General features: G+C 40.1%; 1 protein-coding gene across 7 annotated transcripts in view; it reads right to left on the reverse strand.

Moving 5' to 3' along the window:
• Positions 1 to 18134, reverse strand: part of DNM3 (dynamin 3) — a 347110-nt gene that overhangs the window by 128799 nt on the left and 200177 nt on the right. For all 7 annotated transcript variants that reach the window (XR_007357954.2, XR_007357953.2, XM_075131456.1 and 4 more), the window contains one exon: positions 1445 to 1556. Coding sequence is in view for 5 of the 7 variants with exons in the window: in XM_075131456.1 (XP_074987557.1) it covers positions 1445 to 1556 (112 nt within the window). In the remaining 2 variants the exon portion in view is untranslated. The remainder of the gene's footprint in view (positions 1 to 1444; positions 1557 to 18134) is intronic.

Here is an 18134-nt window from a genome sequence, read left to right on the forward strand (position 1 = left end):
GCTGGAGTGGCAGCCTGGTATGAGGCGAGAAAACTACGGGCTGCATGCATATGTGAACAGCAACAAATAGCAGGCGGATCAGAGTTGGGAACGTCGGATTGAGCGGGTGGCTAGTGAAAGCAGGAGCAGTGGGGGAGGTGGTGGTGGTACAGAGAGGGAAATAAAGATGACGTTGTAAGAAGTAGAGCAGTGGACTCTGGGGAGAGGAGGAGGAGGGGAGCTGGGGAGAAGAGCAGATTGCTTCAGAATGGTTGCATCACCAGGCAGACAAATGTGCAAGCTCTTTGATGGGAGAACAATCTATTCACACCACTACAGTGATGTACCAGAGCAAAACAGTTAACGAAGGAAAGGTAACCTACACATTAGCAGGCGATTTTCAAAGGCAGTTAAGCCTCCCAAGTACTACTGAAAGTCTATTTGTGCCTTTAGACATCTCCCCTTGTATCTACAGAGGATACTCAATTGGCAGGTACTGCAAATACTAGTGAAGACAGAAAAATAATACTTAAGAGTTTTTCCACAAGCCCGAGTGTCAAATAAGAAAATCCTCCCATTGACCCAGTCCCCTGGGAGTTCCATCATGAAGAGGGGAATGCGATTACTGTAGATTTGTCAAATTACAAAGGCCTCTTCTGATGGAAACTTATTTAGAAAATGGAAAATCCATAGGTCTAATGTAGGTCCTTAATCACCACTGGCACCCTGTACTGGAATCCATGCTAGTGTGGCCCTTAGCTACATTGAAACCAGAAGCTCAGACAGACTTAAGTAATGAGGTCACTTTGGAAATCAGACCAAAAACCCTTGCATGCTGTGTATAAATAACAACATGAGACAGGCTGACAAAGGCCATAAAAATATGAAAGGGCAGTCTGGCAAAATAATTTCCTGCCTTTCTGTATAGTATGTCCAACTGTTATTTTTTTTTCCTACTCAGTTTTCTTCATATTCCACTTAATTCGGTAAACTTGTATTTGGAGAGGCTTAATGTTTGCCTCACACGCTGCAACAGGCAGTAAAGCAGTAAAAGAAATTTGCATGACAAACTGGAATACCTCCTTCAGTTCCAGCATATGGGGTCTGCAGGAAGATATTAGCATTCTGCAAAATATGTCACCTTCAAAGACAGGAATAGATAGTGTGAAGTTGAAGAAAAACCCTAAAAGGTGTCAGTATTTTTATTGGACCTGAAGGATTGATTTAATTAACAAAAATTATTTCTCTATGGCTGGAGGGCTTGTTATGTATTAACCCAGAATGTAATTTTACTACTGAGTTGTGAATCATTAAAAACAGCCATAGGTCTCAGCTCAAGTACAGCAAAGCAAAATACATAAGCTCTAAGGACATCTGCAAACAGAGCTTAAAAAAACTCTTCCCAGCATTTTTCTGACTCTCAACCAGGGCAGCTACTGAAAAAGTAGTGATGTGTTTAACTTACCGAGGATTTATCAGGATAGACACCAGCTCGCAGTAGGGATGCCTTCCAGCTATCCATCTCCTCCTGGGCATCACAAGCCAGCTCAAGATAGCGATAATCCTTGTAAACATTCCTAGAACATAGAACATTACACTATAAAATTTGAACTTTGCTATTCTGCATCACGTACAGAGCATTTCAAATAACAAATCCTTCAGGATCTATAATTATTTTACAGCTTTTTGAAAGGGGAGACATGTGACGGTCTGATAATTACACAAAGGACCTAAAAATGTTAATTTAAAATAATAATGGTCTGGATGCACTGTAGTTACAGAAGCTTTAGATCTAGTGTTTATTAAAAGTGTGGAAAGCCTGATTTTTAAACTAGAACACATTTAGGGGCAAAATGCTGCTGGAACGCAGAGGACAAAGACCGTTGTGAAAGAATTGCCAACAAAGTTGTATGGACTCTGACTGGTAGCTGCTGTAGCCAATGAAAATCAAGATTAGTAATGATCTTACTTTCCCCATAGTAAATCTCTCCAGTACAATACTAGTTCAGTTTTAGCTTCTGAACATTTTCAGTAAAAGGAAAATTTTTTTAAAAAGTCTCCGTTCTCATAAACGCAAAAGGATTCCATAACCATAAAAATACCTCAGACACACCATCTATTGCAGGGGTTCTCAACCTTTTTCTTTCTGAGGCCCCCACAACATGCTGTAAAAACTCCACAGCCCACTTGTACCACAACAACTGCTTTTCTGAATATGAAAGTCAGAGCCCGCATTAGGGGGTAACAAGCAGGGCAATTGCCCAGGAACCCACGCCACAGGGGGCATCGTAAAGCTAAGTTGCTCAGGCTTTGGCTTCAGCCCCAGGTAGCAAGCCTCGAGGCCCTGAGCTGCAGTCCTGCATGGCAGGCCTTCGGCATTCTGCCCTGGGCCCCAGCGAGTCTAACGCTGGCCATGCTTGGTGGACCCCCTGAAACCTGCTTTTGACCCTCCAGGGGGCCCCAGACTCCCGGTTGGGAACCAGAGACCTACCGTATGTAATTAAGAAACTCCCTAAACACAATTATAGCACCTTGTTATTAATGTAAGAAAAGAGAAGAAAATATACATGATCCGCAAGGCAGTGGTATTTATACATTCTCCATTAAACAGAATAGGATTTCCCCCTTATGGTTTAACCATTAATTATTACCTAATTCAATGTCTATACACAGACTAGATTGCTGTAAATTGGTCAGCCAATTGTCTTTTCAGGAAAGGCTATAAGCTTAGCTTAATTGTGAAACCACATGTTGCTAGATCTTAATGGAGATGCAAAAATCCATTTTTAATTGCAACAAGACTGTTTTCCCGAGCAGCAATGGAACAATTTTGGGGGGGGATGACAAAGATCACTAACTCACACAGCAATAACTAGACATTATAAAGACATTTTATATTAGAAGCCCTGTCTCTCGCAATATGTTACCATATTTTGAGAGAATTTTTGAGACCAAGTATGCAGCCAGAAAAATATATCCACTTTTACTACTAGTTAGTCCATTTCTCTAGTATTCCAGGGACTTTGGGACTTTCACCTTTTACATATCTGGAATACAACAGGTTTGTTATACTTCACCTTTGCTAGAGAGATTCCCTCCCCATTAATGACAATATCATCTGACAGACAACTAACTCCTAAGCCTGTTTTTTAGATGGAGTATCAGGAAACAGATGGGTATAAAACCTGGACATTTAGCAATAAACTACCATTGCTATACTACTATGGGTAGTGATTCATGCTATGCTACATTGAAGTGAAACATGCCCATATCAGCATATAGGCATACATGGCATTATTTGTGAGTTTATATATTTAATTCAAACTGCAAAACACGATGAGTACAATTCTGACTCAACTGATTAGAGACTTCAGATGGATTATTTTTTTCCTCTAAATATATTCCACATACACAAGCAGCTAAAAAATCTAGGTTGTCTAAAACAGGGGGCAGAGATATCTGAATCTTATTTCATCTACAAAGTTTGGGAATTTGGAATCAATATGTGTAACGTAAATTAAAGGATATGGTGACAAGAGACAGAGGTTGAACAAGGCAGCTGGATAGAACTTGCTGATTTGCTGCCTGGAAACTTTTTGGTTTTAACTGTTTTAGGTAAATTAATTAGGTGGCTACAGTTACGGAAAAAAGATCAGCTAAAATGTGAGGAGGCACAAAATAAAAGCTATAAAACATGAAGATTCATTGATTCCCAGGCTAGAAGGGACCTTTGTGTTCATCTAGTCTGACCTCCTGTATAAACTAGGCCATACAACTTCCCCAAAGTAATTTCTACAGCAGATCTTTTAGAAAAACATCCAATCTTGATTTTAAAATGGTCAGTGATAGAATCCACTATGACCCTTGGTAAATTGTCCCAATGGCTAATTACTCTCACCATTAAAAATTTACACTCTATTTCCAGTAGGGATTTGTCTAGCTTCCACTTCCAGCCATTGGCTCATGTTAGACTTTTCTCTACCAGACTGAAGAGCCCATTATTAAACATTTGTTCCCCATGTAGATACTTAGACTGTGCTCAAGTCACCCATTAACCTTCTTTTTTTTAAGCTTAATAGATAGGGTTCTTGGAGTCTAATGCTATAAGGCAGGTTTTCTAACCCTTTAATCATTCTCGTGGCTCTTCTCTGAACTCTCACCAATTTATCAACATCTTGAATTGTGGATAGAAACCTGGCTAGATAGTCGGGCTCAACGGGTAGTGATCAACGGCTCGATATCTAGTTGGCAGCCGGTATCAAGCGGAGTGCCCCACGGGTCGGTTTTGTTCAACAATCTTATTAATGATCTGGATGATGGGATGGATTGCACCCTCAGCAAGTTCACAGATGACACTAAGCTGTGGGGAGAGGTAGATATGCTGGAGGGTAGGGATACGGTCCAGAGTGACCTAGATAAATTAGAGGATTGGGCCAAAAGAAATCGGAGGAGATTCAACAAGGACAAGTGCAGAGTCCTGCACTTAGGTCAGAAGAATCCCATGCACCGCTACAGGCTGGGGACTGGCTGGCTAAGCGGCAGTTCTGCAGAATAGGGCTTGGGGATTAGAGGATGAGAAGCTGGATGAGAGTCAGTAGTGTGCCCTTTTTGCCAAGAAGGCTAATGGCATATTTGGCTGCATTAGTAGGAGCATTGCCAGCAGATCAAGGAAAGTGATTATTCTCCTCTATTCAGCACTGGTGAGGCCAGATTTGGAAAACTGCATTCAGTTTTGGGGCCCCCACTACAGAAAGGAGGTGGATAAATTGGAGAGAGTCCAGCAGAGGGCAACGAAAATTATCAGGGGGCTGGGGCACATGCTTTACAAGGAGAGGCTGAGGGAAGTGGGCTTGTTTAGTCTGCAAAAGAGAAGAGTAAGGGGGGATTTGATAGCAGCCTTCTACTACCTGAAGGAGGGGTTCCAAAGAGGGTGGAACTTGGCTGTTCTCAGGGTGGCAGTTGACAGAACAAGGAGCAACGGTCTCAAATTGCAGTGGTCGGATATTAGGAAACACTATTTCACTAAGGGTAGGTCTTCACTAGCCACCAGATTGGCAGGCAATGATCAATCCAGCGGGGATCAATTTATCGCATCTAGTCTAGACACGATAAATCAACCCCCGAGTGCTCTCCTGTCAGCTCCTGTACTCCAGTGCCGCGAGAGGCAGCAGTCGATTCACCATGGTGAAGATATCATGGTAAGTTGACCTAAGTACGTCAACTTCAGCTACGTTATTCACGTAGTTGAAGTTGCATAACTTAGATCAATTTCCCTCCCCCTCTCCCCCAGTGTAGACCAGAGCTTAGAGGGTGGTGAAGCACTGGATTGAGTTACCTAGGGAGGTGGTGGAATCTCCATCCTTAGAGGTTTTTAAGGCCTGGCTTGACAAAGCCCTGGCTGGGATGATGTAGTTGGTGTTGGTCCTGCTTGGAGCAGGGTGTTGGACTAGATGACCTCCTGAGGTCTCTTCAACCCTAGTCTTCTATGATTCTACTCACTAAGGATCCACTGATGTCTCATGGAAAACTGTGAAATTTTCTTTGAAAACAATTGAAATTTTCTTCTCTCTCTTCCACTTTTTAGAATTACTAAAAATCATAGACTATCAGGGTTGGAAGGGACCTCAGGAGGTCATCTAGTCCAACCCCCTGCTCAAAGCAGGACCAATCCCCAATTTTTGCCCCAGATCTCTAAATTGCCCCCTCAAGGATGAGCTCTCAACCCTGGGTTTAGCAGGCCAATGCTCAAACCACTGAGCTATCCCTCGCCAATATTTGCATAGAAACAGGATATTCTTTAAGCATCTGGTTATTTCCCATGGGATGCAGTAATCTTGGGATATCACTATTATCTCAATAGCAACTTACTGTGATGTCATAAACCCAAGTTCATGACATCAGACAGGGGAGTATGAAGCAGGAATAGGTGAACTTCTAAGCAACACAAATCTTGTTTATATGCAAACATTTATAGCTGTGAAGAACACGGAAAGAGAAATACAGAAAATATACATGGAACTACCAATGAGTAGTTTTTTCTAGGTTTTCCATGATCAATTATTTAAATATTTGAATATTCTTCAGGGTGGATAAAAATCTATGGATTTTTTAAAAAAAATTTAAAAACAGATTTTTGATTAAAATGTTTTTTGAGGAAAAAACCTATCTAAAGATAGTTTTAATTAACATACATTATAGCTCAAAGATATCTCATCATGGAATAGGGATTCTAAATTCTAATTCTGTAGTATGAGACAATATATTCATGTAATGTTTAAGAAAACTTGTAAATGAGTTCCAATAGTTCATGGATTAGGGACCCAATCTTATTCGTTTCCACACGTTTCTGTGTAGATTTAGGTTAATCTTTCTATCTGCCCAATGGGACTCAGTGCTCAGTCTAGAAGATACCATCACAGATGCTTAGTTTTGTAGTTCTCAAACTGTGGATTTGTGTCTCCAGAGGTAACATGCTTGTTAACAGCAAAAATGTTTTAAAATAAATATATAGAGGTGAGAAATAACAGACCTCAACTCTATTGTCCCTCTGCAAATTTGTGTATACAGAGTCAGTCCTTTAGCTCTCTCTAAAAGTGCATAGATTAAAGAAGTTCAATGAATAGAAGATTGTTGGGGTGGAACTGATCTGGACAAAGAGAAGTCTGGAGATAAATCTGAGAAGTGAGGGACATATGCTTGTTTTGTTAAAATATTATATGTTTGCTGTTGAAGAAAAAGATCCAGAATACTTAACGTTGTTGTTTTAGTTAAATAAAACAATTTAAATGTCTGTCCGGTGATGTTCTCCTCCTAATACAGCATGGCAAGAAAATCTTCCAAATATTAATGATTAACCTGTTGAACTGAAGATAATTCACCTCTCAATGACTTCATAAATATCTGCTTCAATTACCTTTGGTAAATGAAATAACCAAACAATCATTCATTTTCTGATATAGCTGTAAAACTAATCTGAAAAGTTTTTTCAAAATAAATCACTGTTTAAAAATATATAGTGTGTACATTCTAAAAATGAAACCTACATCTCAGAGTTTTGAAGAATATGTATTAAAGTTATAACAACCAACAAGAATGTACTTTTATGTAGAAAACCATGATTAAATTGAGTATTCCTGACTAGTGATTTTAATCAAATCCACCCTGATATTCTTCAAATACTAACACAGGAAAACTGTAAAACCACACATTCATACCCCTCTATTGTTTACACTATTTCCTCTTGTAAAGTATCATTTTAATGAAATCCTACGTATTTAACAAAGACAAATGTTTCCATAATCACATTACTGAAAATTAAACTAATACAAATATTTAATGTGAAGGAGACAAAAGAGTAATATTTTCTATTTACAAACTGTATAATACCTTATACACACAGTTCTATTCGTGTAAACAACAATTTGATGTAGTTTTGAGATTAACTACATCAAATAGAGAAGTCATTTCTACTTCCAGGAAAAGTTATCTAGTTATATTTTTCTCTTTCTTCCCCCTCTAATCACACATTACTGGAAAGATGACGTACTGAGACTTCTGTTTTTACTGTTACCTCTCAGCTATTAATAATTCTTATGAACTCATAGATATTTGATTGTTTCCCTCATATGTTGACTCTGGTCATAACCTAAACTGGGAATTCTTTGTCTTAGGCATCTGTACAATGCCTAGCACAATGGAACTCTTATTGCCCCTAGGCACTACTGCCATATCAAATATAATATATACTGCAGAACACAATACCATACAATTAACAGTGACTGGACATTTACTCTAGTGACCTATCAACTCCTTTTCCTGAGACAGTACATCCACTGACCCAGTTACTATCTGGGTCATCCCCTTCATGGCAGGGTTTGAAGGCAGCTAGATATCCATTATGCAGGGCTGCCTGAAATGCCCCACCCACTAGCTTATGCACCAGGCAGAGCTCTCATATACAGCTTGCAACTAACAATGCTAACACTGTAGTAAAAGTATGCATGACATAATTAATTTTTCTTTCTTGCCCTAGATAGCAAAACGAAACCAAGTCAAAGCATAGAAGTGTGTGGAGCTCAGTGGACATGTAATACAATTACAGAAATGGAATAGCTACTTATGTTTACCTTGTAATTCTGCCTGTCCAAAGATGATATATTGCATGGTAGTCTTGGTCCTGCTCTCAGCTCCCCTGCCCAAGACAATCAGAATGCCCCAAGATCTTTCTCTCCCTACGGCTAGGGGTGGTGGTGTGCCACCCTGGAAGTGATGCTTTTGTAACTTTCTAATCAGTTCCTGATTGAGTGGGAAATGAAGTAAAAACCAAGCCAATCACAACAAATAAAATGGCAAGGGAGGGATAGTTCAGCGGTTTGAGCATTGGCCTGCTAAACCCAGGGTTGTGAGTTCAATCCTTGAAGGGGCCGTTTAGGGATCTGGGGCAAAAATTGGGGATGGGCTCTGCTTTGAGCAAGGGGTTGGACTAAATCTCCTGAGGTCCCTTCCAACCCTCATATTGTATGATTCTATGATTGAAAAGCCAGTGTCTCAGTAGGCAGAATAATGATGTAAAGATCACCACCACCTCTGAAAGCGTTTTCACCAACCCCTAAGAGAACGTGGGTCAGTATGTGAGAATCCTGGAAGTTGTCTGCTTCAGAGAAGCAGAATTACAAGGCAAGTAAAAAATCTCTGTAGATGATAACATATGCTATGAAATATTACTAGCAAACAAGTGTAGATAATGCATCCAACTCAATAAGGTAGAATGCCAAACGTTATTGAACAAGAGGAAAAAAGGTATGGGTGGGAGAGAATTTCATCTCAGTTATGGAGCGTTTGACGTGAGAATTGCCTAATTTATGTGTTGCACTGGAAGTTACGTATAATAATTTTATGAAGTTCTGTGGTAAATCAGCCTATGGGAAAACCAGCTGAGCTTAGACTTCTAAACTCAGGGTTCAGGTACTTGGCAATAACAATGGTTCTCTAGCTACACAATTTCTGAGTCTGAGAGATACCTACTTTATCTCACATACATTCACTAGGTTTCTTTAGCAGAGAAACTATTTAATAAACTCATGCCATATACTTGGAATTAGGAATACTGCTAGAACCAGTATGAGAACATTGGAAAATGAGGAGAGGGTTTTCCTACATAAAATTAACTTTTCATTGAAAAACTTAACATTTCACTTATTATTATTATTAGTTCCAAAAGCTTCAGTTTTCAGCCCAAAACCTTGGTTTTCCATTCTTTCATGAAAACTCAATTTTCTGCAAAAAGCGCTTTTCATAAAAAATTGTTTAACTGAAAACCTAGCTTTCTATTGAAAACCACTTTCAATGGACCAACCACTCCAGAACTGGAATTAAATTTTCAAGTGCGCCCACTGTATCCGTAAATATATTGTGGTAGGTATGTTCTGCTGTTGCAATGTGTAATCTGAGAGTGTTTTTAGCCCACATTACTACAAATGGTTTGCTGGGTTGCCAGTTCTCACTATTTTATCATGAGTCTTGTGATATTTGGTGTTTTTCTTGATGCCTCAAAATTCCTGGAATCCTGTGGTTATGTGAGAATCTCAGTTTCCATTAAAAAAAATCCAAAACAAAAGAAAGCTTCTAGCCCTCATGGTTGAAGAGATGTGAAGGGGCTGACTATTTTTTTTCCAACACTTTGGGTTCTTCTAATTCCTATCCAAACTGTAATTTATTATATATCATAACATTTTTATACTGTATACGTGATCATTATTGTGCTCCAGGTTCACATAATTCATTTGCACATTAGGAGAAGATGGAGTTTGGATTCCTTTCAAGCAGTTTCATTCAAGATTTGCAATGACCTACTTATTAATGTAGATGTTCCTTGACAATATCAACCCTGTGTGATGTTCCAGAAGCTTTTTATCTCATGGAGTTTGACCAAAACATTCAAGCACCTGATTTAGAGAACTGCATTTAGTATTATTCTGGGAAAGCTCTTAGTCATAACTGTCACAAAGCAGGGAGCATTTCTGGTTACTCTAAATAAATGCACATCTGCCCATGCTGAAATTAATGTTTTTCCATCCCAGAATCATTTCAAAAGTCCCTATACTGATTTCTAAGCAAAGACATACTATAATATAATTATAATAGTACAAAGAGGCTCATAGATCAGGGCTAACAATTAAAAATCTTTTCAAACAAGGTTTTTCAACCCAGTGGAAAGAAACGCAAACAGATCTAACGAATGTGAAATGGAGAAACTAATCTAAAGTGAAAGAAATATCATGAAAACAATCTGACTTTTGAAAGAAAATGTAACATCCAAATTAGTAGAGTTGTACCTAGAAAATGAGTTGCTAAGGCATTAAACAAATTTCAACAGTATGGCCCAACGTTAACCAAAAGTCACACAGAGACACTGACAAAACAATGGAAGACACACCATTCAAGTGAGATCATGCATCTATCTGTGAGGGTGGGCATTGTGTGTGTGTGAAGAGGAATGGTGATGGGCGTTTCAATACAGCAGAGTGAATGGTACCAGGGATAGAGAATCCAATCTTGTTTAACATAACATACCTGTCTATAATCCGAATACTAAATCTTTCTATTTTTGCACATGCCCAGTAAGTTATCCACAATACATATGCAGCCCACTCCCACATTCATACACTCAGTTGCCCGTGACATGTCCATGACTTTTACTAAAAATACCTGTGACTAAATCATAGCCTTAATGATAGCACATATGGCTGGTATCAAGGTCAGGGCCAGGGCTGTCCTTACCCATACACAAAGTACACAGCTGCATAGGGCACCCAGAAATTTGGGGCATCAAATTTCCAGGTGCCCGACGGAGCTGCATGCTGCTCCAGGCCCTGCTCTGGCTCTTCCCTAGGGCCTCCACCCCTGCCTTGCCTCTTCCCACCCCATCCCCACTCCTCTGCGGACTCCAGAAGCGGTCGGCCAGCACTCCCCAGTAAGTAGAGCAACCCAGCTCCAGCCTACTCCACTCCCCTGACTCCCAGCCGCACAGCCGGCAAGTGCTGGGGGGCAGTTTTCCCCCCTCCCCCCAAGCCTGGGAGCCAGGGGAGCAGAGCAGGCTGGGGCCAGGTCACTCCACTTCCTGCAGGAAGTGACCAGCCAGCCTCCACCCCCACATAGAGGCCTGGGGCCAGTCTCCCCCCTCTCTCCCGCAGAGGCCTGGGGCCTCACACAGCCCCCCTGTGGAGGGGTTGCATAGGGCACCAAAATAGCCAGGGACGGCCCTGGTCAGCGCTTCTGCACCTGCAGGATTCCTGTCACATCAGCCCCAAATTTTGTTGCCCCAGAACATTCCATCAAGTTACCTGCCATATAAAAAAGCAGAGCTAATGTGGTCTCACTCTTTAACCAGTAGCTGAAAAAAATTGTACTTAAAACCACAGGGGAAGATCTTTAAGTTGCCTACAGTGCTGGCAGCAGTGCTTAGGGTAGATTTCATTGTACAGTGGTCACTCTTAAATTGCTGATTACCGTCGTAAACCATAGAGCTTGATGTCAATATTTGCAATTTCTCTAGCAATTCCTTCATACTTATGTAACCATACCTATGTATCGAAGGCAAAACTGGCATGTTTTTAAGGGCAACCGCTGTATAATTTCCATTTCAATTCTTCTATATGTGTATCAACATATTTTTGTGCACAGGCAGCTGCTGAGATATGATGATGGACCTGCTATACCTTGATAAGCAGATGTACTGTAAGTGGCATGTAATTATTAGAGAATATATAAAGCAAAAAACATCAAGTTAGATTATAAGGAGGCATTTATCTGCACTCATAAGTCTGCAAATATGCCATGACAAATACAGCTAGAAATTATAGAGCAGGAATGTCTGTGAAATATGCAATACTGAGCTCATAAACCACTAAGGCCCTGATTCTGAACCAAAAAAAAAAAAAACCCCCACACACTACTACACCCACACCCTCTTAACCTGAACAATCCCGTTGAAGTAAGTGAAACTACTCACAGGCTTACAGATAACTCCATGTGATGTAGCATTGGGTCCAAAAACAGAAATGTTTGCCATCTGAAATTATTTTGTGAATTTCGGGGTCTTTTTATATTTATTGCATCATAATAGAATTGACTTTAAAAGTCTAGAGTTGAATGCAGACTGATCCACATTTTTGGAGTGAAAAACTAAAAAGTTGCATATATTGGATATTTTCACTTTGGTTGAAAATTACCATAAAATGAAAAAAATACATACACAATATGTGTTTAATATACAGCCATGTAAAAAGGAACAGGAATCTAAACATTCAATAAATATACACATTCAAGACCGGTATTTTTGATTTTAACTCAACTCTAAGTAAGCTAGATACAATACACTGGATTTGAAGTGTGCTTTGGCATATTGTTATACACACCTGAAACTCCATAAGCAGTTTTTAAATACAGACAGCCAGTTTTTTTAAAGGAAAGAATAAATGCAATGAAGTTAGGGCTCTGCAAATATTTTCTTTATGAAGCCATCCATCTGTAGTAAGTTAGCAGCAATGTGTGACTAACATTTTCTACAAAGGCATGCCATTTCAGTTCACTACAATAAGTATGTGTGTTAATTAAAATTAATTACACATGCCTCTCAAAATATTTCTTTTTTTTTTCCAGAAGAACCAAACAGAACATCTCTGAGACAATGCTAGGAAAGAAAAGTGCTTGAGCTTTACTCTACAAATCAGACCCACTTGAGTAGTCCCACTGAAGTCTATTGATCTTTTAAATTAACATAACTATTGTCCTAATGGGGAAAATGAGCAGAGAGAGAATAATACACTAATCATTGTAGACTACCTTGATTATGAAAGTGTCTAAATTTCAAAATATATCCATAACAGAACTATATCCATAACTCATGTCTCACTGATCATCAGTGCTCGCAGTAATAACTTAAATCAGCACAGAACTATCCAATTAATACTCTAGAATGCAATTAGTACAGCTTCTATCTTAGATATAACTCAGCCTTTAAGATTCCATTGTTTCTGGACAGGGAGTTGTTTGTTATAATCACACATGTTGGTAGAGTAATACTAACAATTAACAGAAAACAACATGATTTGCCTAAGAGCAGTGTATAATACTAGTATAATGGGTAGAATAAAACAGAAGTAAAAATTTAGTTATTTCCTAGGTACCATCCCTATAGAAAGGGTTGGCAGAATTAAATGTTTTCTATAATTTTGATTAAAATAAACATTGATATTATCAAAGTATTTTTTCAATTTTTATCAATTTAAATGTTCACAGTTGTGCAAAATTATGGGGTTTAAGCTTTTTTTCCCCCTTATCTATTTAAACTGTCATAGTTGTGGGAAACTGGAGAGGGCAACAATGATTATTTAATGCCAAAAGATGTTGAGTTTCAAAGAATTTAAGCTTTCTAACTGTTAAAACAGAAACTGTCAACAGTATATGTCAAAATATACAAAGTAAATAGCTTTAACTCAAACACTAAGAAGTTCTCAAGTGGCATTTTTCTTATCTTGCCTATCTGTGAATTTTGATTATTGATGGAAGTATTTTTTCTGTTGGTTAGTGTGTGTACAGAAAAATTGACATTTGCCTATAAAAATGCAACCCTTCCAAGCCTACCTATGTAGCACTTTAAAAAATACTAAATAAATGAGCAAATGTTGATTGCTGCACCTACTTCCAGTGTGTCAGAGGACATTGTTTTTTCCAGCAAACAGCTTCGTTCACTGACTCAGCAATATTTTGGCAAACTGCAGTAATAAACTTGATTGTTCCATATAAACCACTAAAAATATCTTACTTTTTTGGTATGTGTCCATAATTCTACAGGTAATGAGAGGCCTCCTTGCAGCTAAACACAACAAATATGCTATTTGTGATGATTTTAGCATTGCTGCTGCTGCTTCTTAAGAGCTTTTTTTGCTCTGTAATGCCAGGCCTAAGACCTCTATGCTGGTGTCCCCTACCTGCAAATGCTGTGTTCTGCTATTTCCCCTAAATGGTGATATAAATGAAAGGACTGATAAGGCAGAGCAGTAAGCTACTGAACTGCAATTGGGGCTTAAAACTTATTTGTTAAATCGGATTTCTTTAGATTACAACTGCTTCAGTACTGAACTGAACAGAATCCAGAAGATTGCTGTAGTTTACAAACCTCAAAAAACTGTTATCTGGATAAAATTCATCTGGATTTTTTTAACGCACTCTCACTCCCTCATTTGTAACACCACATATGGGGCTATGAATAGGCTCAGCCCCTAGCTCTCCCCGGGGCTTGGCTTTCTTGGTAAATCAAAAACAGTAATAAAACACACACCTCAGCCTAAGCTTCCTCCCTGAGATTGGCTTCCATCCAGCACCTCTTAGGTCTTAGCTCCCTGCAGTAGTTTCCTCTCTTTTGGGTGCCACCTCTATCCCCCTTATATCTTAGGGTGGTGGTAACCAGCTGCCATGTGGCAGCCAGAAGAAATTCAAGAGCTTTATTCAAGCTTACAATTCCTGCTAATGGGATGGGGCTTACAAGAGGCATGCCACTTGGTACATTGCTTCCCTCCAAGAACATCTACTCTGCCACCTTTGCAACCCACACAGGACCCACCCAAGTCACACATTGCCTCCAGAAGACCCAGTCTCTTCTCTGCCTGTGGCATTTCTTGTGCCATAGTCCCGAATGACATTCTTGAGCATCCCCTAGGGTCCAGGAAATGTTCCCTCTCTCTCCTGAAGACAACTACCCAGGCTAATGAATGAGTACGGCACCCCTCCCCAGTCAGCCTACTTGCCCCCTATGCATAGGGGAGTGATGGCTGAGGGACAACTCAGAACAAGTTCTGCTGTCTGCCGTTGTTCATCTCTGAATAAGCTCTCCCATACCAACATGGGAACACACTGCGACATCACCGCTACTCGTTCAGCAGTCACACGACACTCCCATGGGTATCTCAGCCCATGCAGCTTCAGCTAGACCATGTAACTTCTGATAGTCACAATCCACATAGGGGCTGGTGGCTCACCCCATCATCTGGGTAAGCATCATTTTGGTTTTTCTTTCAGTGTCCCCAAGACTTTATCTTCACAATGGTTCCTCTACCTGCCTTACCATTCGTTCCTCAGACGGAAGCTGTCTGGAGGCTGAAGCTTCAACCAGGGGACAGCAGGTGCTGGCACACCCAAGTGCCAATATTAGCTATTCCATCAGGCCCTCTATTATTTGGGTCCTCAGTGTGAGTCTGTGTAACTGCAGAGGAACATCTCTTGTTCTCCAAACCCACCTCTCCACCCACACACCCCACTACGGACAACCATGAGGAGAGAGGACCCTGATAAGATCATTCGGTTTCTTCTAGAGAGTATTGCTAGGGGAGGGGATGCAGCAGTCTCCATTTTCCCCTGGAGCAAGGTAGGGAGAGATGAGGGAGCCTCTTTTCCTCTCTGCCACCCTGGAAGGGAGAGGGCATCAAACAGGAGAACACAGCTTCCTGTGGGAAAAAGGGTAGATAAGGGACTCCCCAACAGACAATTTTTCTCCCCATCAGGTGCTGGTGCTGCTCCCGCTACTGGCAGGTAAAGGCAGCAGCCAGCAAACAACTCTCCAGACAGCAAACAAAACAGACCAGCTTCCTCCTATGGCTCCGTAGCTCCAAAATCTCCCTCCTGGTGTGTCCCTTTTTCACCAGGAGAGAAGAAGCAAGAAGAGGGAGCTGATCTCCCCTAAATTCAGGAGAAGACGTGGAAGGGGAACTCTCCCCCTGCTTACAGCAGAGAGGAGGAAGATGCACTCCTCACACTTCTCCTTATTCAAACCCCTTCTGATATCCATAAGGCGTCAGCAGAAATTGCAGCAGCTTAATACAAGGTTCGAATACCTGCCAATAGAGTGAGTCAACCAAAAAGCTCTGCCTCTCTGTTACAAGGCTGAAAGGGTTATTTTAAGGTGGCACAGAAACAAATTAAATGAAATAGCACCAGTGCTAATTTGTGATGAGAGAGGTGCCGGGGCTCCAGCAATTTTTTTACTTTCATAACTGACGCGGCAAGCCCAGAGGTGCCGGGACTATGAACTGCCAAGCCTAGAGGCACAAATTAAGCACTGAATTGCACTATCTGGAATTCCACAGCCATTAGTAAGATCATCAGAGACTATGATTGCTTCCCCTTTTTAACTAAAGACAGCTGGAACTGTTGTACAGTTCCTAAAAAGAGGCATATTTGCGACTATAATGCTTGTTCCAAGCTAAAGTACTTGCCTGAAAGAAAAAAAAAATCCATCAGTGAATAGTTTTTATGGGAAATATGTGGGGAGTGGGCAAAGCATTTGTGCTGAAATCCTAGAATAAAAGTAAACTTTCAGGGAAAGACAGAATTATTATCTTTTGTTTGTTCTTGAACTTTGCCCAGGAGCCTCGGGCTTATTCATCGTGCAGCCGTTGGATGTGGACCTACTGTTCATGAGCATAGGATTGGACAGAAAATCCTCTCCCTGGCTTTATTAGCTCTACTTATGACAGAATGCTAGTCAATCATTGTGAAAATGGGAGAGCGAGTCAAATGGCAGTTTCTCAAATACCATTTGCTCTAGCCCCAAATGCTTCTACCTAGGTAAATCAAAAGAGCCCACATACATTAATATGCCCCGGCATGTGAAATTTAGTAGTACGTATGGTTTAAATACATGGTATCTCTACAGCTTTTAACAATTATTTGGTTTGCTGGAAACCTCTAGTTTCTTTTTCCTTCTGTTTAGGCAATGTTACTCGGATAAGCAGCATATCCCTCCTATTCCATTTCAGGGATTTAATTTAAAAAGCAATCAGAAAGGAATTTAAATTCATTATTTCACAACGCAGGCTCTTCATACACACACAATTATGTTTCATTACATGAGAATTTATCTTCTCCATGAAATCAATTGCCATAGTCTTCGTTCATTACACGTTACCAAATCACATTTGATTTGTCAGAGAGCTGTTGACTTCTGCAGTAAATCAAAATGACAGAGATTGTTAGTTTCCTTACTCATCTATCTAGTCTCCTATTCAAGCCTGTCTATGCTTCTTTTCAGCAAAACTAGGATTTCCCCTAGTAACTGTATTTCACAACTGGGGAGGTTTTCATAAATGGAAAAAATGCAGTATGCATAATCCAGGAAGCTATTGAAATGTACAGTATCAGAAACATATGGCTACAGGAAATACCTTGGCAGTAAGAGGCTGGGAATGAGAGAACAGTCATCAAGAAAACTCTCTTGACTAAAGGGAGACCTGGCTTTAACAATTTAAATATTTTTAAATGCACACGAAGAAACTTTGCCTAGGCGATGCACAAAAATTGGGTGCTGGTTGAGATTAAGGAGGAAAGTGGAACACAGGATGACCCACATACTATTCTGGGATGTTATAGTAGATGGCTTTACTACTGTTCTTTAATTATCTGTTTTTCAAATACTGAAATCATTGGAGTCTCGGAAATCCTCAACAGATAAAAAATTTAAAAAAGGTGACTTCTTTCTCAGTTAGTAGCATATGAAAGGAGTGACTAGACACGGAGTTTATTTTATACTAATAAAAAAAGTGAACAGTGCAGACTCTCACAGTTAACATTCCTCTTCCCCCTCCTCCCCAAAACCCCCCCAGAAAAATATCTTCATGATCAATGAACTTTAAAATAAAATGATATCCATTATACCAGTGGATCTAAACGTTTTCCATCCAAGAACTTCCACCCCCCAACCTAGCAAGGTGGGAAGGGCAGGGTGGTCACAACCCCAATACATGTTCACAACCACCAGGCTGAAAGCCCCAGCACTAGATCGTTTCATCCAAGCCTCAACACCCCCACAATGCTACTGCAGGGTACAGTTTCTACTGTGAGGCAGTATTAGATATTAAACCAGTACAACACTTAATTTCAGCCAAAAAGAGACATTTCTAGAAAGATCAAAGGAAAATCAGCTGCATTGTGGTAGCAAATAAATTGCCATTTTAAATATAGTTTAATAAAAGGATTCCCATGAACAAGGAGCCCATCTCTTCTTGCTACGGAATTCTACTTAGACGACATTATTCTGGCATCTTATTGGTGCACTGTCATGCCCATATATATTTCAGGATGCTTTTAATGCAACTTCAGAA

This window comes from Caretta caretta, chromosome 8 (genome assembly GCF_965140235.1).
Source record: "Caretta caretta isolate rCarCar2 chromosome 8, rCarCar1.hap1, whole genome shotgun sequence".
NCBI lineage: Eukaryota > Metazoa > Chordata > Testudines > Cheloniidae > Caretta > Caretta caretta.